Source organism: Somniosus microcephalus, chromosome 12 (genome assembly GCF_052327205.1).
Source record: "Somniosus microcephalus isolate GS21.2 chromosome 12, FLI_Smic_1.0, whole genome shotgun sequence".
NCBI lineage: Eukaryota > Metazoa > Chordata > Chondrichthyes > Squaliformes > Somniosidae > Somniosus > Somniosus microcephalus.
In genome coordinates, this window is record NC_140998.1 from 121,193,110 (window position 1) to 121,219,230 (window position 26,121).

Here is a 26,121-nt window from a genome sequence, read left to right on the forward strand (position 1 = left end):
ACTGCAAGTGTCCATGCAGCAGATGGCAGATTTGTGCATCAAACACTCTCATGACCACAGTTGTCGCCAGGTAATTTGCCAGGGCCTGCAGACAGGGATGGTGGCATCTTGTTGTGTGCAGTCAATCAAGGTGTACTGGCTATTGATCCTGCTGGCATGCCTTTTCATGCAGTGCCACAGAAAGCATGACACACTGTTATTGGTGTCATTGGCTCTGCTGTCCCATCTTTCTTTGCCAATGTGAGGTACATTCATCTTTGTCTGCAAATATGGAAGTGAGGGTGAGGGCAGGTGGGCACAGAGCAGCTCTGATACAGCCTGATTTGCCTGCCATTCCTCCATTATAGTTTTTCTCTTTGTCTTCTAGGGGGATTCCTATTGTACAACCCATTGCTGCCAGTAATGGTACTGGGGGAAAAATATTTGCACAAAGTGTCATGGGAACCTAAGAGTCAGCAAATAAGAAAACCAGCTAAAAAATGGATGAAAGCTCGCCTACTTCCACCTCTATAATATTGCCCGTCTCCGCCCATGCTTCAGCCCATCAGTTGCCGAAACCCTCATCCATGCTATTGTTAACTCCAGACTCGACTATTCCAATGTTCTCCTGGCCAACCTCCCAGCTTCCACCCTCCATAAACTTAAGATAATCCAAATCTCTGCTGCCTGTATCCTATCTCACACCAAGTCCTGTTCACCCATCACATCTGTGCTCACTGACCTACATTGGCTCCCGGTCCCCGAACTCCGATTTTAAAATTCTCATCCTTGTGTTCAAATCCCTCCATAACCTCACTCCTAACCACCTCTGTAACCTCCTCCAGCCCTACAACCCTCCAAGAGCTTGAGACCCTCCAACACTGGCCTCTTGTCCATCCTCAAGTTCTTTCACCCCACCATTGGCAGCCATGCCTTCAGCAGTCTAGGCCCTAAGTTTTAAAATTCCCTCCTTAAACCTCTCTGCCTCTCCAACTTTTCTCTCCTCTTTTAGGACCATCCTTGAAATCATCTCTTTGACCAAGCTTTTGATCACCTGTCCTAATGTCTTCTTCTTTGGCCTGGTGTCAAGCTTTGTCTGATTATGCTCCTGTGAAGTGTCTTGGGTCATTTTACTATAAAGGCGCTAAATAAATGCAAGCTCTTGTTGATGTATGATCTGCTGCATAATGAGCTGCTCACAATATCTAGATCACGATTGCTCTTTCCGTGACAGTGAAGAATACCATCAGATCCTTCCAAACCACCTCAGGAAATGTCTGCCCCATCAGGCAGTCTACTTTGTACACAGGATACAACACCTTCATAATATTTTCATGTGAAAAACAGGCTGGAGATGGCAAACTGCCTAATGATGCAGATGTCAGCTGTAGCATCTTGGAAGGTAGCATCTATTTCCAATATGCACCTTCATTGACCCAATCTCCCCAAAGCAGTGCAGATTTGTAACATTACCCCATATATTTCATCGGTCATTTATCTAAACATAGATAAAAACATAGGCCTAGATATTCTCCCATATTGCACTCAATGTTGGGGCAGTAATCAGTCAGGTGAGGGTGGGAAATGGAACAAGGGTCATTTACATTAGATACTCGGGCACTTTCCCGCACCCCCTGCCCCCACCCCGCCCATCATTTCCAGGGGATGGTAGAAGTGACCGCCAATTTTTGGATGAATGCATGCAAATGAGAATAATGATGTGCTGAACAGGACTTAATACACCCCATTTTCCATTGCTACTTCTTGCACTACAAACCATTCTCCATGCACATTCACTCACTCGACACCCATTCATGCCACTTCATCAAAGCCATTTACAAACCTTGTATGCAAACTTTAGTGCTAAACTACCTTTAGGTACTGATGGTAAGCAACTGAAGCACTTTAACACAGTGTGAGGGAATGTCATTGCAAGTGGCAAACATACTTAGCAGACTGCATTCTTAAAAAATGTGGCTGACTGTTCTGACTTTGCCTAGTTTGGCAAGGCCATCAATCTTCCTCCACTGAGAGGGATTATGGAGTGTGCATCAATTGGCCGAGCCACCTCACTGGTATTTACCAACTCTCTGTTGCAAAGGAGGACTTCTTTCAGGAGGATCTTCCACACCTGCATTAGCAAATTGCAGGGAGGGGGGGATCTGTGCTCTGCAGCGTACATGCAGACATTTCACACATTGTATGCTGCAGGTATTTGTTGTGGTTTTTGGGTTGGCAGGCTGTAACTAGTGGGGTACTGCAAGGATCAGTGCTTGGGCCTCAGCTATTCACAATCTACATCAATGATTTGGATGAGGGGACCAAATGTAATATATCCAAGTTTGCTGATGATACAAAGCTGGGTGGGAATGTAAGTTGTGAGGAGGATGCAAGGAGGTTTCAAGGGGATATAGACAAGCTAAGTGAGTGGGCAAGAACATGGCAAATGGAATATAATGTGGAGAAGTGTGAAGTTATCCACTTTAGTAGGAAAAATAGAAAAGCAGAGTATTTTTTAAATGGTGAGAGATTGGGAAATGTTGGTGTTCAGAGGGACCTGGGTGTTCTTGTACATGAATCATTGGAAGTTAACATGCAGGTACAGCAAGCAATTAGGAAAGCAAATGGTATGTTGGCCTTTATTACAAGAGGATTTGAGTAGAAGAGTAAAGACGTCTTACTGCAATTATATAGGGCCTTGATGAGACCACACCTGGAGTATTGAGGGAGTGCAAAGAAGGTTCACCAGACTGGTTCCTGGGATGGGGGGATTGTCCTATGAGGAGAGATTGAGTAGACTAGGCCTATATTCTCTAGAGTTTAGAAGAGTGAGAGGCGATCTCATTGAAACATACAAAATTCTTACAGGGCTTGACAGGGTAGATGCAGGGAGGATGTTTCCCCTGGCTGAGGAGTCTAGAACCAGGGGTCACAGTCTCAGAATAGGACTGAGATGAGGAGAAATTTCTTAACTCAGAGTGGTGAATCTTTGGAATTCTCTACCCCAGAGGGCTGTGGAGGCTCAGTCGTTAAGTTAATTCAAGACAGAGATCGATAGATTTTTGAATATTAAGGGAATCAAGGGATATAGGGATAGTGCAGGAAAGTGGAGATGAGGTAGAAGAGCAGCCATGATGTTATTGAATGGAAGAGCAGACTCGAAGGGCCTAATGGCCTACTCCTGCTCCTATGTTCTTATGGTTACTAGCAAGAAGTCTTCTGATAATACTGCCCCTTTAAGGGGAAAGTGAGGTGAGCTGAGTGACTGTACTTGGCATCAAGGCATTATCCGACTGAGTGAGGCAACAAGGAGCCCGAGTAAAACTAAAGTCAATGGGGATCAGAGGGAACACACTCCAGTGACTGGTATCATTCCTGGCACAAAGGAAGATGGTTGAGGTTGTTGGAGGACAATTATTGCAGTCCAGTCCCAGGATATTGCTGCAGTAATTTCTCAGGGCAGTAACCGAGGCGCAACTATCTTCAGCTGCTTCATCAATGACCATCCTTTCATCGTAAGGGCAAAAAGTTCACTGATGATTGCATAATGTTCAGCTCCATTCGCCATTCCAAAAAACCATTCACTCATGCAGTAAAGCTTGAGCTGATAAGTGGCAAGTAACATTTGTGCCACACAAGTGCTAAGCAATTACCATCTCCAACAAGAGAGAGCCTAATCATCTCCGCTGGACATTCAATGACATTACCATTGCCAAGTCTGCCTATCATCAAAATCCTGAAAACCACTATTGAGCAGAAACTCATCTGGACCAGCAACATAAATGCTGTGGCTACTAGTGCAGATCAGAGGCTGGGTAATATGCAGCAATTAGCTCACTTCCTGACTTTCCAAAGCTTCTCAACCATCTACAAAGCACAAGTCAGGAGAGTAATGGGATACTCTCCACTTGCCTGGATGGTTGCAGCTGCAACAACACTCAAGATCAACACCATCCACGACAAAGCAGTTCCCTTTTTCTGCACCTCATCCACTAGAGTAAGCATCCCCGACTCCACCACCAGCCTACCATGACTGCAGTGTGTACTACCTACAGGCTGTACTGTAGCAACTTGCCAAGGTTTCTTTAACAGCACCTCCCAAGCCCGTAACTTGCACCGCCTGGAAGGACAAAGGCAGCAGGTGCACGGAAACACCATCACCTCCAAGTCCCTCTCTAAGTCACACACCATCCTGATTTGAACCCAGCTTGCTCGACATATATCACAGTTCTTTCATCATTGCATGGCAAAAATCCTGTAACTCCCTACCTAACAGCATTGAGAGCATTTTCATCACACGGACCGTAGGTGACTGCAAGAACCACCAGCTTTTCAAGGGAAAATAGGGATGGGCAATAAATGCTGGCCTTGCCAGCAACGCCCACATCCCAAGAATGAATAAAAAGGAAAAAAAAGCTGCTGCAGGTATTTAAAGTCTGCAGCAGCATGCTACTTCCTGCCCCTAAACTGGCAAATTCCCAATCAGAAGCATTTCCAACGCCTGAAGCTCATGCACATTATTCGCACAAGGCTAATCCTAGAAGATACAATGAGATCAACAGTCAACACGCTGGGTGGATTGAAGCCCTGCTCATGATGGGGATCATGCCTCTATGGAAAATCCAGGCCCCAAATTGAAACTGCGATAGACAGGAACACTACAGTAGTGGGTCCTTACAGACTTCACTGGAAACATGGTTTTCTTCAGCAGCTTTAAAACTACCACCGTTAAATCTGAAACACTGTCCTCTTACACCATAACATTATTTTTTCTCACACCCAATAAACCAAAGTCATAAAATGTTGAAATTATGCAGCCCCTGTCTTGTATTGCTATAGCAACGAATAGGTTACACATCATGTTTGGCTTCGAAGGCATTTATGATTTCCCTTGTGCGCCTATCAGAATGAAGATGGTGCCTACCTCCTACAGAGTTGGCTTGGAATACCAGCGGCTGAGAATAATTAAAACAGCCCATGTAGGGCTACTGACACAATGCATCCCAAGCACGTGGCTCCAGTATGACTACCTACACGCAGTGCTCCATTAAGGATATAGTAAAAATGCTCACATTTTCTTGTCTAACTTTCAAATTATATTACAATCCAGCATTTAAAACATCATAACCTTCAAGCTCAAGTGCCGAGTTAACTTATTCCACGTGTTTATTTTTACAGGTAAATCAAACATCAACCAACCTTGACTGTAGAAAGTTAGATTTTTTCCCCCTTTTGTTTGCACAAGTAAAACTATTAATAACATTCTAATATCATTCTGTAAAGAGCGTGGAGTCACAGGTATTTTTTAAATAATTTCTGAGAGTAAATTACAGGCAATAAAAATTAGGCTACCCTTACAAAAGTATTTTAATGTAAGCTGTGGTTCTGTTGTGTAGGTTTTGTGGATTTTTGCATATTTTTTTTTAAAGTCACACTCTGTTGTGCCTAACCAATCAGGCACACTGTGTGAATATTGATGTCGGAGACTATCTATTATACCTGTAATGCTTTTGAAAGATTCAAATTATATCACAAAATGTACTGCATATATGTTTAAACCAGTGCAAGTTGTTGAGTTTTAAGAAAATTTTAAAAAAATGACTGCATCTGCCATAGCATTGAGTACCGATTTGTATGGTTCCTGGGAATTAATCATAGAATCAAAGAAACTTACAGCTCAGAAGGAGGCCATTCGGCCCGTCGTGCCTGTGCTGGCTCTTTGAAGGAGCAGTTGTGCTTAGTTCCACATCTCCGCTTTTTGTCCATAATCCTGGAAGTTCCTCCTCCACAAACACCTGTCCAACTCCCTTTTAAAATTATTTATGAAACCAATGCCTCAATTCCACAGTGAAAGTAAAGGTTTAGCCCCCTTGTAAATATAGCGTTTGTCACTTGCTTGATATTTGTGTGCATCATTGACTGCGTATGTTGGTTGCTGTCCCCTATGGTGGCTTGGAATGATCAGGTGCATTTAAGCTTTATGCTGTAATACCTTCACTTCTGCAGGAACAGCTGCTCTTGTTTCAATTGTTATCTGCAGGTCATTGTATAGCACTTGGTACAGTTCTGTGGCAGCCTGTTTTGTAAAGTGGAACAATGAAGACAGGTCTTCTCTGACATGTCCAAGTATATGTCAAGGAAGTCTTGGGAGTAGCGCTGGGTGCAAACAAAATGACTCAGATGTCTTCACACCTGCATTTGTGGTCTTCCTCATCTAAATGATGCAGCACTATGGGAAATCCCAAAAGAATTCCCATTCACAACACTTTGTACAGTGTTATTTAAATGGCAGCAGTAACTGGGGAAAAAATGCAAATATGGTAGCCTACTCAGCAAAACCAACTAATGTATGAAGCAATATGTAAGAAAATGTAATTGCAAGCAGGAAAGAAAAACACACACTTTGAACAGCAACTCAAAAAGTAATCTTGCTTTAGGAAGCTTATTTAAGCAAGCTGGAGTCCTCCCGATGCACCCATCTATAGACAAGGAACTGATTGTGGATGGAGTGTCTCCTTCAGTCAAGGCGTTCAGCACATGGTTGCTTTTACACCCTGCATCACTGAGGCTCAACACTACTGCCAGAGCCTTATAAAATTTACCCTGAATAATCGAGAAGCACAGTTTCATCAATATACATAAATTGCATGTATACACAATCACTAGTGCATACAGAATGTTTGCGTTAAATATTACGCCATGAAATGTTCTGTTTTAAGTTAATTCCACATTGGTGCTGGGTTTGGAAGTGGGGAGATTGTTCATCTGCAGTTAAAGAATTGGGAAAATAATTAATTTGCAGTTGCCTTAACAACTACAGCTTTCTTTGTTAAGGGAGTGATTGATCAGCTGTGCGTTCTGTTCATATTTCAGGATCCAGAACAGACATTGGGTGTGCTAATCAGGTACTTTTGTCTGTCTGTTCATCTTTCTTTGCCAAACTGAGGGGGTTGAACTTCCAGGGAGGTTCTCCTGATTGTCCACAGTAACTTCGGCAGAAGATCCACAGAAGCCACTGGTTATGCCATTTCTCCAGGGTTTCCATGGATCACCGCTGAAGTTACGGTGGACGATCGGGTGAACCCCCATAGAAGTTCAACGTCTCGGTTTCAAAAATTAAAAAATATATTGATACCTTTTTTGTGAAACTTGCATTCAAAAAAGCTTTTTAAATGTGCCTTATTTATACATAATTAAGAACAAACTGAAATAGTTATGGCACTAAGCAAAAACACAACTCAACATTTCTACTCAAATATAAATACATTTTCTGTAAACCATAATGATTTCTAAATATAAAAAAGAAGAAAAAAGGTGCAATTACTCTTTTACTCTTTAAATGAAAACTTTTAAAATGAATTTTTCCATCTTGTTTTCGGTACACTCTGAAAGGTTAATTTTGCTGTCAATCAATGAAATCTCTAGAATTTTTCTCAGATGAAGGACCTAAAGAAAAAAAAACTATTCATGCTTTTCCACAATGCTACAATGTTCAGGGCTCATATACAGCAGGAGCTAGCACACAGTCTCTCTCTCTCTCTCCCTCTGAAGTAAAAATTAAGAACTCAATTGTAGTTTGAATGTGAAACTATGCCTGAATAAAGCTGTTAAAAGTTCATTCTCTAGCTGGTTTACCAATAATTTAGAGAATGAAATAAACTCAGAAAACTTTTAAATCCATGAAGGATGAAAGGAGTGGCACACTGAGACAATCATCCTGATGCATGCTGGGTAATTCAGCACTTTACTCACTCAGATGGCAGCATCCATGGAATAATAATAATGAAGGCAATAAAAAACAACTCAATCAGTTATTGCAACAATGCAATTGTGAACCATGCAACCATTTGGTGTTTTTATTTTGTTTAAAATCTTTTGGAACATTGGACATTTTAGTTACTGTGAAATTCCTGCAGCCTGATCAAAAATGACATTTCACAATAAAATGTTTAAATGAATCCCTTGGATTGTCTTTTGCATCTTTTAATACCTTCATTAAAATATTTGTTTCAAAGCCTTATTCTATAATAAATGTCTAGGCTTTGACTGGATAATTTTTCCCCAGAACAATTAATGGGTATTACCACCCACATCTGTGCATGCCAAGCACGTGCAGGCTGCGGTATTACCCAACTTGCAGCAGTAGGTTTCTCGAAGTTGATTAAAAAGGGTTTCTGCCTTCACCCTATGAGGATTTTGAAGTTTTGTTGCTTTTACTCACACTTTGAAATACCAGAGATTGAATTCTCAAATTCAATTCAGGCAAAGCTCATGATTAAAATATTAGCAACTACTTCTTTTATATTATGAACTGCTCATTTTTACCTTACTGACAATTAAGTAAGATCTCAGATTAACAGAACCTGTGGTTTCTTTTGTTGGTTATCAGAGCTGTATTTCTTTCACTCAATAGAAAACTCAAATACTACTTCAGTCTGTTTTTCCAAGTGATTCCAGCTTGGATTTAAATTAATGGACTCCTCCTGCTATCCATGTCAATCTTGGCAAACTCTTCCCCCCGCCTTAGCATTTTATGCAGTAATTTTTGTTTATGGAAATTTATGTTTATTAAAGGTTGTACATGTTGGTCAACAAATGAAATGCTTTATAGCAGTACCTTACTGGCAGCAACTAATTAACTATGGAGAGAAAGGTGGGTAGGAGGTTCCTGATGGGCCAACGGTTACAGATAGGAACATGGTAGGGGCCATCTGATGGTCCCCAAGAGGCCAAGGACTGTCTTTTCAGATCTCAGCCAGTCTTCAAAAGAAGAATGATTCAGGAGCATATATCTCATGTGTAGGCAGTGGAGTCAGTTACATATAGTACACTACATGCCTCAGCATTACATTCCAAGCTTCTTATGACATATAGAACATACCAGAGAGAGTGACAGTCAAGGTGATTTCTATGCCAACAAGGCACAAGGAGGTGGTTCAAAGGATACCAGTCACTTCCAGAGGCACAGCTGTCACTGCTTCAACAGATGCTTTGAGAGTCATCATGAATACAACACTTTCACCAGGCTTCCAAGAATTGTTTGCGACTAAGTGGTCTGACACCAACCAATAGCACATCTGAGCTTGTGCCCTGCACCAGTGCACTCAAGGAGTGGTAACAGATGTTACTGCCTCTCATGATAGTGACAATGCAGCTAATTCTTTAAGATCCATCCAATGGCAGCACCTCAGGGAGCTTCAGACCTAGACCTGGATCTGGCTCCTGTTGACAATGTAAGAGAATAGGGTTCCTCAATGACAGCAATTTTGCTGAGACAAGAGTCACTTCAGTCCTTAAAGGCTCCAGAGGAATTTTCCCTGTCACCTATCTTTCAAATTATTTGGGAAGCACCTCGTAAATGTAATATATTAATTACTATAACAAGTAATGTAGCTGGCATGAAGGGTAGACATGGTGGTAATAAATAGCTGCAATTAGAGTGTGTGAAATTACTGCAAGTTTTTGTTGAATTTTGTTGTGGAAAATAAAAATGATTTGATCACAGACTTCAGAATTCATTTCTATGGATGTTTGCAACTCAGGACTTGGCATATGGCATGTGAGAGTATGACTTTGGTATAATGGAAGCAATGTACAGAAGCCTTTGGGAATGGTGTCCCAACTGTACCTGGGAGGCCGGGGGGGGGGGGGGGGGTGCGGTGGGAGCTACAGGCAGGGATGAAGAATTTACAGGAAACTTTTTTTTATCCGGGACCGACGTGGTGCCGGTTCATCAAAAATTCCGGATAACCGAAAGCTATAGTTAAAGATACGGAGAGATGAGAGCTCCGTATAAAGCAACAAACCCTGTTGCTTAGCAACAGGTTCAGAACAATGGCCACAAGTTCCAAGCGTCTCTGTAGCTTAGCAACAGCTGCAGCCACACCCTTGCACAGCAACAGATGGAGGAAGGCAAGTACAATATAAAGTAAAACTTACCTGAACCTACTCCTGAATTTTGCCGGTTAACTGAGATTTCCAGTTATTTAGGTGCCGGTAAATCGAAAGTTTCCTGTATTTGGTTCCAGAATTTTACTTACTGAAAGCACTTAGTTACATGTTGCTGCCTCCTTGATGGCTTTCTTGCTCCACTTCCTCTCCTTTCTGTGTACCCTCTTCCTGACATGGGGATGTAGGATCTTCTCCCTATAGTTCATCATCATCCCCTTCAGCTTCACAATTCTGGAGACTCTTGCAGGAATGCACTGCAGGGCTCCACCAGATTTATCCAGCCACCTTAAATTAGAATTCAAAATGCCAACGGTTTGCTCTATTTTTTTGTGGGCTTCATTATATTTATTCTCCCCCTCTGTCTCCAGAAGCCTCCAATCTAGCCTCTTCCATATCCTCATTTTCCTCCTCTTCATTGCACAGGATTAGAGGGATTCCCATCGGTAAATCCATTGCTTCAGTCCTGAAATTTAATTTCTTAGGTACTCACAAAAGCTGTCAGAAGTCTTCTGAGTGGTATCAGAACAAGAACTTACCAAAAGTCGCTGTGTAGGCAAAGTTTCTGAAATCTTCAATCAGGAAATCCTAAATGGCCTCCTAAGTGATGTGTCCACCTTGTGGAACTCACACCACCACTTCTATAATGGTAGCCTTCTCAAAGGACAGGTTTGTGGTGATAGTTGAGGAAATTGCATAGGTCAGGCCCATCTTACCCCATGTACATGTGGGATGGGCAGTAGTGCACAGGTAGGTTTTAAGAAGGATAATTTTTATGCAACTTTTTTGGGGCAGTACTGTGGCATACCACCCCATTTTACTGGTTGCAGCGCCCCCACACTGCTCGAAAATGGGTTGTAAAAAGACAAACCCAGCCCTTTATACTTAGCTCAATGCCCAATAAAGGTACAGCAATTATTTGAACAAGCATTTAATAGGATTCACAGAGAGCAAATATCTACATTATAAATCTAAAATTCTATTCACATAACCATGCTCTGTAGCATGAACATTTTCAGCCTATCAAAGAGTGTGAACCAAAATATTGTGTTACAATTTTAGAATTAAAGTGGAATAGACATCACAAACTATAATTTAGTGGTTTTTACACTCACTGGAATAGAAACAAAGTCTAGACAGCTAAGACCACAATGAACTTTACAACAAATTTCTAGTAATACAGGAGAAATTGTGAAAAAAGAATTACATTACAAGCCCCTTCTATGGCTGATTTTCCAGGCACGGTACCGAGATTGCAGGATTGGAATGCAACGAGTGATGTGCTTGTCGAATTTGAGAAAGGCCAACCTTTCACAATCTTCTGACCTCAGCCTACTTAGATACTGCCTGCCAGATCCTGGGTTGGATCGAGGCAGGGGCTGTAAGGCTGGTGCTTGTAGGCACAGCTACAGCTCTTAAAGTGTTGCTGCTGCTATTCAAAGGAAAGTAGCTTGGGGTCTGGTCAAGCCCAAATTTATTGCAGTCGACTCTGCAAAAGTCATTGAGGTGTAGAGAGGAAAGAAAAAGGAGGCACCTTTCTCACAGAATAGCTGTCTGCACTGAAATGCAACAAAAATAATGCAGTAAAAGTAACACAAAATCACTAATCCAAGAAGAAAAAGTACACCTACAAATACTCCAACATGCCTTTAAGGTCATTATCTCTTATTGGCCAGATGTGCTATCCCCCAGCATTATACATTCTAGCACACAGCATATCCCTGGTGAGTAACTTGGTAAACCATGCCTTTAGTTGATTTTAATTAATATGAATAATTTTAGAGCTTTAACGAGGCTCCTGAATATTTTGTGTGGCAGCACTAGTCGGCACAATTGTCTCCCTGTCAGAAAATCATGCTTTGAGAAATGGGCTGAAGTCTTTGAATATACATAACATAAGAAATAGGAGCGGGAATAGGCCATTCAGCCCTTCGAGCCTGCTCCACCTTTGTACCTGATTTCCCATCTCACTTGTTCAATCTTTCTCAGCAGGACCAGTGATACAGATGAAAAGATTGTGGGGCAAAATTCATGCTCATTTCGGTGTACTCCTGCCATAACTTTCGTAAGGATCCAATGAAACAGCTGAAAACTAGGTCAGGACCTGTATAACACAAGTCCCTAGCTTGTCCATCAACATCTGTGTCAGCCATAGCTCAGTTGGTAGCACTCTCACCTCTGAGTCAGAAGGTTGTGGGTTCATGTCCCACTCCAGAGACATTAGCACAAAAATCTAGGCTGACACTCCAGTGCAGTACTGAGGGAGTGCTGCACTGTCTGAGGTGCCGTCTTTCGGATGAGACGTTAACCAAAGCCGTCTGCTCTCTCAGGTGGACGCAAAAAATCCCATGGCACTATTTTGAAGAAGAGCAGGGGAGTTATCCCTGGTGTCCTGGCCAATATTTATCCCTCAATCAACATCACTAAAAAACACAGATTATCTGGTCATTATCACATTATTGTTTGAGGGAGCTTGCATTATTAGCCCCATGATGCATAATATTTCATATGTAAATAACTCTGGTGTAAGATACATGGAAATTCCTCCAGGAATGGTCTTTAAAATGCACAGAACTGCTCCACTTGCATTAAGTGCCAGGGAATGCCCGCCCGTTCCTGACCCTGCCGACGTATCCTGGGTCGGGGGGAGGTCACCTAATTTAAATATTTCTATGGATGCACCTTGGGTGCCTGTCAGAAGAGGGGGGCGTGGGAAATGTGGTGCTGCCCATCTGCTACTGATACCACTGGCCCACAAAATCGTTTTGCCCTGCCCATTGGATCCGTTTATAAGAAGGCCAATCTAACAACTGGAGTTGGCAATTTGCTGGGAGTTTCATGCCAGGATCCAGGTGTAGACACAAAAATGGGTCACACATCTGTCAATTCAAGTGGTGCTACGTTGGGTTTATTTCAGCGTATAGGGCACTCAGTGGAAAGCAAGTCAAAGAAGAGGAAATTCTGGTGTGGGAATTCCATCTCTACGCCCTACAGTGTCATAGGTCATGTTTGGGATGGATGGAGGTTACACTTCAAAAATGGTCCCAGTAGAACCTACCAATGAAGACTGGGACTTGGTATATCGGAGTCCCAGCTGAACTTTTGCCCTTTTTACTGCACTCCCAGTGCCATCTTTGGTGAAATGCTAAATATCAAAGATCATTTGGAGCCTTTGATTGCACAACATACTTTAATTGTTCTTCTTACTTATTCTAATGTTGCAATAATCAGAAAATTCTCAAGAAGCTGTCGCCAGCTGTAGACATAATACTTCCATTATCTTGGGCCCAATCCAAAGGCCATGGCCTATCAGCATCAAAATGATAATCGTCAAGTTGCTGTATAAACGTAGAATGAATCTTTTGTGCAGGCATTAAACAAAGACTGACTGAAAGTGTTATTAGTTAGCATGGTACACTACACTCATAGAATTGACAGAAATCCCATTCCTTACCGCTTGCAGCAAACAGTGATCTAATTTGAATTACAAACTGAAACATTTTCCTAAGTAATTAAATACACATTCAGACAGACATCAAAAGACATCAAAGAACAATTTGATAAGGCATTATCTATGATGTCAAAGAGCTTTCTTTATGATAGGAAACTTTGAATAAAAATAAAAACAAAAACAGGAATGCACACAAAAACTGAACTGAGTAACAGCACTGATTTAGATACCAGCAAATCTTTAATCAGAATTAGTTGAAAAACTGTGTTTACTATAAACAGATGATTCATTTCCAAGTGTATCATTTGCATCATATAGTGCTGATTATTGTGCATTATTCTTTGTTCTGTGAAACTTTATTTGGGAGATCCTTAACGTTACAAAATCAGATTTCCTTGCATAAATCCAATTTTGTAGGCGCCAGTTCAGCTTTTATCAAAGTGAGAACAGTGAAATTCTGGCAAGTCCCAATGCAAAAACCATCAAAGAAGACAACATGTGCACTGCTTTGAAAATGCAGTGAACGTTTTTTAAAAGAGATTTTTTCAGGATTGCTAACAAAGAATTCATTTTGGTACATATCATCTTCAACTACCTAGGGCGAGAAATTGGGCTCAGTAGTGCCCGTATTTCAGGCGCTAATCGGCCTCCTAAAGGTCGAAAATCAGGTCCTAGATGCACGTGCACACTTCTGACAGGAAGTGCGCCAGACGCCATTTGGTACAATAGTTTCCACACGTGTGTGCACCTAACGATTACTTGCAGCATGCAGAGCAGGTAGATTATGATGTCAATCAGTGTACAATGCTGATTTGATGCCAGCTCTGCCATTTTCGAATGTCACTCTCCAGCCAACACCCTCTCTTAGCCACCCACAGCTGAACACGCGTTCGACGGCATGATGGACCCCCCACCAGCGCTACTTAAAGGGATTATGAACTACTTACAGTTTAGTTGCTGGTTTATTTCTTCTGGCTGCTGGTGCAATTCTACGCATTTTTGGAGCTTTCCTATACTTGTCTAAAGTTTCAATAGTCTACAGGGAGCGGTCTGGCTGGCACTTAAGTACTTTTTTGGTGGTTTAAAGGCTTGTGCTGAAACAAGTTGCTTTCGGACATGGGTGGCCTGGTAGGCATTCCTCTTAGAATTGAGCATGACTGTGAGAATGAAGAGAGGTCAAGCAGAACAGTACAAGCTGCAAGAAGGAGGAGGAGGAGGAGGAGGAGAAGGGGGAGAAGGGCTCTCAGCAGGAGGCCATTATCCGCCCAGGGTTTTAGGGAGCAATTCTCTTACCTGAACTTCAGCAATGATCAATGCACGAGACGTCTTCACTTCACGAAAGAGGTCGTGACTGAAATCTGCTAACTACTGCAGCCATAACTACAACCTCAAAGCAGGGCAAGGACTGCATTGTCTGTGGCTGTCAAGGTGACCGTGGTTCTTAACTTTTATGCGTCTGGCTCCTTCCAAGCAGCTACTGGGGATATAAGCAACATCTCGCAGTTTGCAGTACACTAATGCATAAGGGAGGTCAGTGAGGCTCTCTGCAAAAAAAGAGAGACAGCTTCATTTCATTCCCTTCTGCCAGAGACAGAGCCCTGTGCTCCATCTCTTCACCGCAGTCTTTCCCTCTCCCCCACCTGGGTTAGGGGCTGTAATACCGTCCCTCATTGGGCTAGCACCATCGGGAGGAATGCTGCAACCAGTTAAAGGCAGCAGGAGCCACATGTGGAACAACATATGAAGGAACAGCAGCATTGGTCAGGGGTTAGTAGGAGGATGGGTTTTTAAATTCTCCCATACATCGTGGAGGTTTTATTTGCTGAAGTAGGGCTAGAAAGGGAACAACTCCTGGAGATGGAGGACAAGAAGCTCCATTAAAGGATGGTTCAGGCCATTAGCAGGGAGGTTGCTGAAGCAGTCAGTGCAATCTCCACCACGCTAAGAACTGCTACACAGCATAGCAAGAAGATATTTAAAATTATGAAAGGATGGGACAATGTAGATAGAAGCAAACAGTTTCCAGTAATTGAGGGGTCAAGAATGAGGGGCTGTAGAAACAAGATTAAATGTAATAGATTTAGAACAGAGAGCAGGAGAAACTTCCTTACACAGAGTGTTGTGAGGCTGTGAAATTCCCTTCCAGGTTTAGTGTTTGAAGCAGAAACTGCCGGATGGATTTAACGCGGAGTGAGCTTCTGGCGGGAAACCATCCCGGCGAGTTGATTTGGAATGAAGAGGGCGTGAAGTGGCTGCCGGTAAGCGAAGATCAGTCGGCTTCCAGGTAGGTGGTTTGAGGAGGATGTCATGGGAGGAAAGGGGTTGTTTGGGATAGGGAAGGTCGTGCTTTTCCTTGTGGTGATGGAGGAGCACTCCTGGCCCCACAAAGGAAAGCTTTAGACCTACTGAAAGGACGTCTTCTGCCTTCAGATCAGCTGCAGGTCTACTTCTGCTCAATGGAAAAGCTGCTCAGTTAGGCCCTGGTGACAATTGCCTCAGGGTCCTACTGACGTAGTCGGACTCCGATTTGCATAAATTTATGACCGCTTTAGGTAGGCGCCTTCTCCGCCTGCAAAATCCTTGCAGATTAACATTGCAAATGGTCGGAAATGGTTGGGATCTTAGTGGGTAAATCACCTGCTAGTTTTTAAACTGGTCACCCCCTCAGTTTCCGCCATGTGTGTAGGGCTAAAATCGATCCCGAAGTCAATATTCAAGATTAGATTGGTTAGGTGGATTAAGGAAAAGGCATTGAAAGGCTATGGGTACAGGGTGGGTAAATGTGATTAGAATTATTAACTCATGTGGAAGGTGAATGCCGACACAGACTAGATGGGCTGAATGGCCTATTTCCATATTGTAACTTCTATGCATTTCTATATATCAGAGGTCACAAGGATGGCCAAGGTAGGTCAAGGCACTGTTCCCAGTGCGCACCCTGTACTAAAGACAGAGGTTTCATTCACCTCCTTACCTCTTGTGCACTTTCTGTGGCCAAGTGTCAAGGGAAAGGGGAACTTCTGGAACCACTGAGGCACCAACACAACTCAAAACCACTCTGAACTCACATCGTCTGCAACATGGGTTTTGCTACCTTGTAAAATAGTTAATTTAAAGGGACAATGCACCTGCGACTCTCATTATCATGGAATACATGAGCTTATGTACAAGGGGGAAACAAGTGTCCTTGATACTGAAATTCCTTTAACATTGTGTGCTCTCCCTGCAAAGGAAAAGGTTTTGTTTAATCAGCACCAGGGAAATGCAACATGGGCAGGAACGCCACCACTGAAAACTTAAAGTCTGCACAAAAGAGGAAATTCTGCAGATAATAGACTGACAGTTAGGAGAGTCTGCCTCAATAGATACCTGTAAGAAGTCACACAACACCAGGTTATAGTCCAACAGCTTTATTTGAAATCACAAGCTTTTGGAGCGCTGCTCCTTCGTCAGGTGACGAAGGAGCAGCGCTCCGAAAGCTTGTGATTTCAAATAAAGCTGTTGGACTATAACCTGGTGTTGTGTGACTTCTTATATTTGTCCACCCCAGTCCAACTCCGGCATCTCCACACCATCAATAGATACCGTGAGGGTTAGCTTCAACATCATATCTTCAAGGGCACCAAGCAATAGCATCTCTGAGCCTGTGTCCAGCACCAGTGGACTGCAAGGAATGGTCACAGATGTTGCTGGCTCTCCAGAGAGTGGCAATGAGCCTGCTTCCTTAAAACCCCTCCAATGCTTGCACGTGAGGGTATTTGAAACATGGACCTGTCACCGCTCCCGCTACCAAGGAATGGCTGCTGGAAGCGAATTCCTCTGGAATAGCTAATTCTCTGAGATGAGAGTCAGCTCAGGCTTCTAAAGCTGTAGGGGAACCATCCCAGTTACCCACCGCTTACCCCTGTCTCAGTCATGGAGCACCTCGCAGAAGAGACAGACAAAAAACTCAAGCAAGTTAGCTGGTATAAAGGGTAGATATGGTGTTCAGAAATAGTGCAGATAGGAAGGAGGGATTTTTTTGGCACCTTTGGGTGAATGTTATAATGGGAAGTAAAAATAACAACTCTGGAGCCTGGAAACAACCCTCCAGCATATTAAAAAAAACTGCTAACAATTCTTTCCTTTAGCAGTTGGACAAATGTCTTTACTGAATTTGGCACACAAACCACTCACACCACCAAACCATAAAATAAATCTTATGCACCCTGTAATAGGGGTAACACTAGTTAATATTACTTAAATTATTCACATCTGAAGCCAGTGGGTCTGTCTGGATAGCTGAGCCTGATGCTTCTTGGGAGTCAGTCTCTAATCACATCTGGTTTAGCTTTAGACTTTCACTGATATTTTGCCAGCAGCCACAACCTTTTAATGGCCACAATAAATTAAAATGACTGTAAAATGTGAAAATCGTACACTAAACTAAACTTAAAATCTGGGTACAATTTAAGATTCTTTACAGAGCATGACATGTATACAAATAAGTTCACTATTGCCAATTAAAACATTTGCATTGTGCAATCTATTTTGATAGTGGGTTTCACAAAATTCTATCATATTTACAAATCAAAACAGACTAATTGAAATCAAAAGTTTTAAACACATTTAGCTAAAGCATTTTATCAATTAAGACCCATTTATCTTTCTCATTTATAATTTATTGTGGAAGGTGCATACATGTAGGTCCAAATGACACAGTAGCTGGACTTAATGTTGGAAACCTGCTGACAGGGGAGAGGAGATCAAACACAGATCATGTTTCTGCACAAACTACCAATAGTGAGGGCAGGGCAAGAGTTCTGTGGGAGCCAAGGGATGAGAGAAGATAAGAGCACTCCTGTGTCCCTGGGTTGAACAAACAACCACTGATACTTTCCTACCACTGCGTTTGGGGATCTACAGAAATGTTTTTCTACTGACACTACCTTTTTACTTTCGTTGCATGTACTGCTTTATAAATGAGTTATGTCAAAAACATTTAGCAAAATTCTGATAAGACCTCACCTCAAATGAACATACATTTTTAATTCCGCTAGGCACTCGGCCTAATCTTTTTCATCTAGCTCCAATCTGTTACTTCAAAATGACGATCATAAAAATGTTTAAATATTGTAGTTTATCAACTTTATAATTAATACTATCATATGAACATTACTTGAGTGAAATATGTATACACTTAACTGCCTTTATTATATAGAATGTTATTTGTTTGAGTTTAATCATCATGGGGTGGAATTACTTGTGGTGGAATAATCGGGAACTTACACCCAAATTTACACCTATTCGTGTGCCCAATTTGCTAATGTCAATTTATGCCTAAATTTCCTGCCAATCTCAATAACATACCCCTGAATGTAAAAATCGCCACAAACAAGCGGAAATCAGTGCAAACAGCAGGGCCTGAGGAAAGTATGGAACTCACAACAACATATATTCCTTCTTTAAGATTGAAAATTAAAATTTAAGCCATCTAACCATCATTCATGGATATTAGGCACAGCATGTTCAAGAACATGCAATCATGGAAGCTTTTACATTTTTAATGTCACTCATACTGATGCCATAAAATGCATTCAAGGAAACAAAAAATACAACGCAGGTCTCAGTGAGGATAATTTTTTTTAAATTGCTTCAAAAATTGCAATAAAACACAACAAATATGGTGTTGCTCTTGTGCCTGAAAGTCTAGGCAAACATTTAAACTCGTTTTGGACCAGCGTAATTGTCAGAAATTCTCATATTACCACAGGGACAGAGCCATTATTATATGCCGAAATGCATTTGGGTGCAGGGATAAGTAGATGGCGTAAAACGTCGAGGAAATTCAGGCATAGCACAAGTACAAGCGTAGAATCATAGAATCATGGACTGGTTACAGCACAGGAGGCAGCTATTCAGCCCGTGCCGGTTCTCTGCAAGAGCACTTCAGCTAGTCCCACTCCCCCTGCCCTTTCCCCGTTACCCTGCAAACTTTTTTCCTTCAGGTACTTATCCAATTCCCTTTTGAAAGTCATGATTGAATCTGCCTCCACCACCTTTCAGGCAGTGCATTCCAGATCCTAACCACTCGCTGCATAAAAAAGTTTTTCCTCATATCACCTTTGGTTCTTCTGCCAATCACCTTAAATCTGTGTCCTCTGGTTCTTGACCCTTCCACCAATGGCAACAGTTTCTCTCTACCTACTTTGTCTAGGCCCGTAATGATTTTGAACACCTCTATCAAATCTCCTCTCAACCTTCTCTGCTCTAAGGAGAACAACCCCAGCTTCTCCAGTCTATCCACGTAACTGAAGTCTCTCATCCCTGGAACCATTCTTGTAAATCTGTTCTGCACCCTCTCTAAGGCCTTCAAATCCTTCCTAAAGTGAGGTGCCCAGAATTGGACACAATACTCCAGTTGAGGTCAGACCAGTGTTTTATACAGGCTCATCATAACTTCCTTGCTTTTATACTCTATGGGCTCGATTTTGCCAGGCCCAAGGAGGCGAGATTGGAGGTGTGCGAGTTGTTAAAATCTCAAAAAATGGCGGGCAGGCCCGATCCCGCCTCCGAGCAATTTTCCCACATGCGAGTTTTCTGACCCCGTTTCCATCTCGCCTCCAAGAGGTGGGATAGGCCCTTAAGGCCCTTAACAACCACTTAATTGCCTCTATAATCCCATTTTGAGAGGCCTTTCCGATTTTAACCCTTTTCCCATGTTCTGCACGCCTTCTCTGGAACACGCCAGTGAATCCTGGTGGCTTCACAAGTGGACTACTTACTAACAGCTGCAGCTCCACCATTATAAAGGAGTTTTCACCAATCATCATTTGCAGATGGCAGAACTTTGTTGTCTCATGTCTGGGGGAACTTTTAGCAGGCACTCATTGTTCTGGAAGTTTGGAGCCTGACACCCATCTCAAGTGTGACCTCCTGGGAGACCCCTCTCCCCACTTTGACTGAGTGCTTCCTCAACTGAGGTATTTACCAGAAGAATGGGAACTATTTATTTCCTTTCCTCCTGGACATCAGATTCAGATGAAGACCAGCTGCAGCAGCAGCAGAACCCTGATCAACAGCAGCACCAACTGCAGGAGCAACAGCAGGAGCTCCAAGCTGCTGCTCACCCACCTGAAGCTGCACAGGCCAGAAGGTGCCAGCGCATGGAAGCACGTCGGCACAGAGATACCCCCAAAACAGGGTCTACAGACAGAGGATCAGCTACCTCAATATGACTAAGCAGCAGTGCCAAAGGAGGCTCAGATTTTCACGAGAGGTAGTGGGTGACATCTCCACAATGCTGCAGCAAGACCTGGAGCCCAGAGGAGCAGGTGAACACCCCTTACCAGTGGCCATCAAAGTCACCACCGCACTCAATGTTTTAGCTTCAGGCTCATTCCAGGGATCAGCAGCAGACATCAGCGGCGTCTCCCAGGCGGCCGCAAACACTTGCATCACGCAGATAACCGATGCCCTTTTTGCCATTGCACACAATCACATCAATTTCTCCAAGGATCAAACTGTGCGTGCGGTTGGGTTTGACAATCTGGCAGGCTTTCCAAGGGTGCAGGGCGTCGTTGACTGCACACGTGGCCCTAAAGGCACCCCATCACAATCCAGGTATTTTTGTCAACTGTAAGGGATTCCACTCCCTCAACGTACAGCTGGTGTGTGACCACAAGAAGGAAATTTTGCATGTTTGTGCCAAGTACCCTGGCAGTTGCCATGGCTCCTTCATCCTGCACCAGTCTAGTGTGCCTCCGCTCTTCAGTCCACCAGACCAACTTTGCGGATGGCTACTTGGAGACAAGGGCTATCCCCTGAAGACGAGGCTAATGACGCCGTTGAGGAGCCCTTCCAACGAAGCAGAGGAGAGCTACAACTCCAGCCACATGTCCACCAGATCCATAATCGAGCAAACCATCGGCTTGCTGAAGATGCGCTTCAGATGCCTTGATAGATCAGGTGGAGCCCTGCAGTACTCAGCAGCCAGTGTCTCCAGAATGGTCGTGGTTTGCTGTGCACTTCACAACATGGCACAGCATCATGGTTTGCAGATGCCTGAGGAACAAGTGGCTCATCACATAACCTCCTCAGATGAGGAGGAGGAGAATGACAACAGAGGTGCATTAACCAGTTGCAGCAGCACGCGAGCACATTGCTGCTCGGGATGCAAGACACGCACTCATCTTGGCCAGATTTGCTTAGCCTGCACATTTGCTTAGCCTGCACAATCATACACTTTTGCCTCGCACCTTCTCATCAGGCCCTCGACAATGGCCAGGAACCTGCGGATTCCTATCACTCTGACCACCATGCTGACAATTGCAAGTAATCCTAAGCCCTCAATGTGGAAGTCCCATTAGCAACATGACAAATGCCACAATTGCAACAGTTTGCCATCAGAATTTTTAATGGCAATAAGCATCTGATGGCTTTTCAACATTAAACATAACATTACACCCAAGTGACTACCCTCGTGACTACTTGTGCATTATCTTCCTCTTATGCGTGCTCCTACGTGGTGCTTCCCCTGTAGCTTCAGCAGATGTGGAGGCCCCTTGCTCACTTTCCTTCTGCTCCTGTCTCGACACCTTTGGCGGGCATCCTCTGGGGTTGCGAACCTGTGAAAGCTCGGCAACAGTCTGCTGCTCCTGCGGCTGTGCAGGGGTTGAGACGCCGATCTCAATTGGGTGGGGACTCTGGTGGGCCTCTGACCGAGGGCTCTGCAGTGGCATGGTTGTGTGAGCGCTTGGAGAGGAGCCCCCACTTCCTTGCTGTCTGCCACCAACATCCCTCTCATGGGTCAGGTTCCCCTCAGCGCTTGCAAGTGGCTTGAGAGCACCTTGCTGCACTTCAGGGGGGCCATGAGGACCCGTTTCTATACTGGAAGTCCTACTCCCGAGGACTTGCATGAATGTCTGGTTTGTATGCTCAATAGCTGACCATCGCTCCTCAGGAGATGTCAGTCTATTGTGAACAATGACCATGTTTTCATGACCCTGGCAACTAAGCTCCTCCATGGCCGTAGCTATCCTCTCCTCTACAGTAGCCATCCTTTCCACGGAGGTTGCCATCCTTTCCGTGGTGATGCGTTCATGCGCCAACGCCTCCAAAAAGGCTCTGCTCATGTTAGCGATGGACTCCTCCATTCGCTCCACACTCGCAGCGACCCTGGAGACAAAACCTGCCAGAGACTCCTGCACCTGTTCCTGGAGTTCCAGCACCACTGTCCATCTCGATGGACCCGGAAGCACAGGGTCGACATGCAGCGGAGCCGAGCTGGGAACATCCTGCGCCCTCCGACGAGGACTCTCCACAGCTGTCCCTGTCTCCACCATCTGCTGATGTTCACTTGTGAGCTGTGATACACCAGGTGACAACTCTACTCTACGTCCCGAAGGTCCCACCGAGGTGAGAGTGTCTGCGCTGGTGATGTGTGCACTTAATTCTGCTGACGCAGCACCCTCAGAGGTTGCAGCTTCCTCTGAGGGGTCTGGAAGCTCAGGCTCTTCCTCCTGGACAGTGGGGACGGGGGCTGTCGATGGTCCTGTGGGGAAGAAAGAGTTAGAGATGCGAGGTCAAGGTTACATGCACATTGAATAGTGCAGATGATCATAAATCAATCTGTTAGAGCATCAGATTCATTATCAGTGACTCATGCAATGTCAATGAGAGAGATGCCAAACTATTCTGTCACCAACTTGCTGTGATGCGCCTTCCTGTCCATCCCCCACTTGGGAATCATCCTCGATCCCGGCAATTTCCAGGGCTGCCTCCTCCGAGGTGGTGAACTGGGCTACTGAGGGTGGCCCTCCTCCTGTCCTTGCTCTTTCCCTCTTATTGTGGGCTCTCTTTTCCTGCAATAAGGGACACAAGTGGAGTTTGAGTGAGAATGAAGGAGTGAGTGTAGAGATTCCATAGCATAGATGCTTAGAAGGAGACAAAGGGCCCTCCCTGTAAGTTGTCATTGCATCACAGTGATAGAGTGTGTGAGGGCTGCATGGTCAAATAGTTAAGTGAATGTGATCCTAGAGAGAGGGTATGGGTAAGTGTGCAGGGATGTAAGTGTGAAGTGGGATGTGGAGGAAGAGGTTGGCAAAGCAGAGTACTGGTGAGGAGAGGCGATGGGGATCAGATTGATGGTGAAGGGAAAGTCATACTCACTTTTCCAGTGCGCAGAAGGTCATGAAACCTCTTCCTGCACTGCAGCCAGGTTCTGCGGAACATAGAGATGGCATTGACCTTCCTGGCCACTTGCAGCCACACAGCTTTAGTTTGTTGTGGTGGCTTTCTTCTCCCTGAGGAAGGGAAGAGCACCTCCTTATTAGATCTTGCTCCCTCCACCAGAGCTTGGAGGAAGGGCTCATCAAATCGAGGTGCACACTTTTGCTTGCTGGTGAACATGGTCGGTAAATGAAGACTTTAATACAATGTCCAAAGCGTTTCCAGAAGAAGCAAGGCTGCTTGCAGGCCTTAAATCCAGCAGCACTGATGATGTCATCGGAGGCGACTTTCAGGATGGAAAGACTAATTGGGCCAGGGGTTCCCACACGCCGGAAATCAATTGCCCAATTTGGGGAAAATCGCTCTTTTTCCCCACATCACACTGGAGTCGGGTTCAGGACTCTAAAAACACCTGACACACCCCAGCCCGCCCACACTGGCAAAATCGAGCCCTATACCTCTATTTATAAAGCCCAAGATCCCACGTGCTTTTTTAACCACTTTCTCAACCTGCCCTGCCACCTTCAATGATTTGTGCACATGTACCCCCAGGTCTCTTTGTTCATGCACCCCCTTTAGAATTGTACCCTTTAGTTAAATTGCCTCTCCTCATTCTTCCTACCAAAATGTATCACTTCGCACTTTTCTGTGTTCAATTTCATCTACCATGTGTCTGCCCATTCCACCAGCCTGTCTATGTCCTCTTGAATTCTATCACTATCCTCCTCAATGTTCACTATACTTCCAGATTTTGTGTCATCTGCAGATTTTGAAATTGTACCATGTACACCCAAGTCCAAGTCATTAATATATATCAAGAAAAGCTGTGGTCCTAGTACTGACCCTGGGGAATGCCACTGTATACCTTCCTCCAGTCCAAAAAACAACCGTTCACCACTACTCTCTGTTTCCTGTCATTTAGCCAATTTCATATCCATGCTGCCACTGTCCCTTTTATTCCATGGGCTTCAATTTTGCTGGCAAGCCTATTATGTGGCACTTTATCAAACTCGTTTTGGAAGTCCATGTACACCACGTCAACCGTATTTCCCTCATCAATTCTCTCTGTTACCGCAACAAAAAACTCAATCAAGTTAGTTAAACATGATTTGCCTTTAACAAGTCCGTGCTGGCTTTCCTTAATTAATCCACACTTGTCCAAGTGATTGTTAATTTTGTCCCAGATTATCGTTTCTAAAAGCTTCCCCACTACCAAGGTTAAACTGACTGGCCTGTAGTTGCTGGGTTTATCCTTGCACACTTTTTTAAACAAGGGTGTAACATTTGCAATTCTCCAGTCCTCTGGCACCACCCCCGTATCTAAGGAGGATTGGAAGATAATGGCCAGTACCTCCGCAATTTCCACCTTTATTTCCCTCAGCATCCTAGGATGCATCCCATTCGGTCCTGGTGAGTTATCTACTTTAAGTACAGCCAGCCTTTCTAGTACCTCCTCTTCATCAATTTTTATCCCATCCAGTATCTCCTCTACCTCCTCTTTCACAATGACTTTGGCAGCATCTTCTTCCTTGGTAAAGACAGATGCAAAGTATTCATTTAGTACCTCAGCCATACCCTCTGCCTTCATGTGTAGGTCTCCATTTTGGTCCCTAATCGGCCCCACCCCTCCTCTTACTACCTGTTTACTATTTATATGCCTATAGAAGACTTCTGGATTCCCTTTTATGTTAGCTGCCAATCTATTCTCATACTCTCTCTTTGCCCCTCTTACATACTTTTTCACTTCCCCTCTGAACTTTCTATATTCAGCCTGGTTCTTGTATTCTCAACCTGACATCTGTCATACGACCCCTTGTTCTGCTTCATCTTACTATCTATCTCTTTCGTCATCCAGGGAGCTCTGACTTTAGTTGCCCTGCCTTTCCCTTTCGTGGGAATGTACCTTGACTATACCTGAACCATCTCCTCTTTAAAGGCAGCCCATTGTTCCACTACAGTTTTGCCTGGCAATCTTTGATTCCAATTTACCTGGGCCACATCCATTCTCAACCCACTGAAATTGGCCATCCTCCAATTAACTAACTCACTTGCTCCAAATTTTCCTTGATCTTTTATGCCCCGATCACATGTGTCCCTGGATGCAGATTCACAGGAAATGTTATGCCCATGTAAACATCATTTTTAACCAGTTCACTTTCTGACTACCAAACTTAACTAGTCCTAATATTTTACATGTTAAAAAGCTGCAATACCTTCAAGGTCTTTTTTCAACTTCCTAAGATCCTTACTGAGATCCTCAAACTTAACTTGTGAGGCTCGCAGTAATTCCTGGGGTTCTGGTAAAGGATATACACTCTTCTCTGTTCCTGCATCCTGTTATGTAATGAGAAAAGAACTGTTAATATTTAGTTTGAATACCAGTGCAGATCAGGTACATAGGCCTAATGCAAATTGGAGGATAGCAAATGTAACCCCGCTATTTAAGAAAGGAGGGAGAGAGAAAATGGGAACTACAGACCTGTTAGCCTCACATCAGTAGTTGGGAAAATGCTGGAATCTATTATAAAGGATGC

The 26,121-nt window shown here is 43.7% G+C and overlaps 1 protein-coding gene across 5 annotated transcripts in view; it reads right to left on the reverse strand.

The window, feature by feature from the left end:
• Positions 1 to 26,121, reverse strand: part of LOC147109492 (formin-1-like) — a 706,352-nt gene that overhangs the window by 263,877 nt on the left and 416,354 nt on the right. For all 5 annotated transcript variants that reach the window (XM_086003485.1, XM_086003484.1, XM_086003488.1 and 2 more), the window contains one exon: positions 25,801 to 25,921. In XM_086003485.1, coding sequence (XP_085859611.1) covers positions 25,801 to 25,921 — 121 coding nt within the window. The remainder of the gene's footprint in view (positions 1 to 25,800; positions 25,922 to 26,121) is intronic.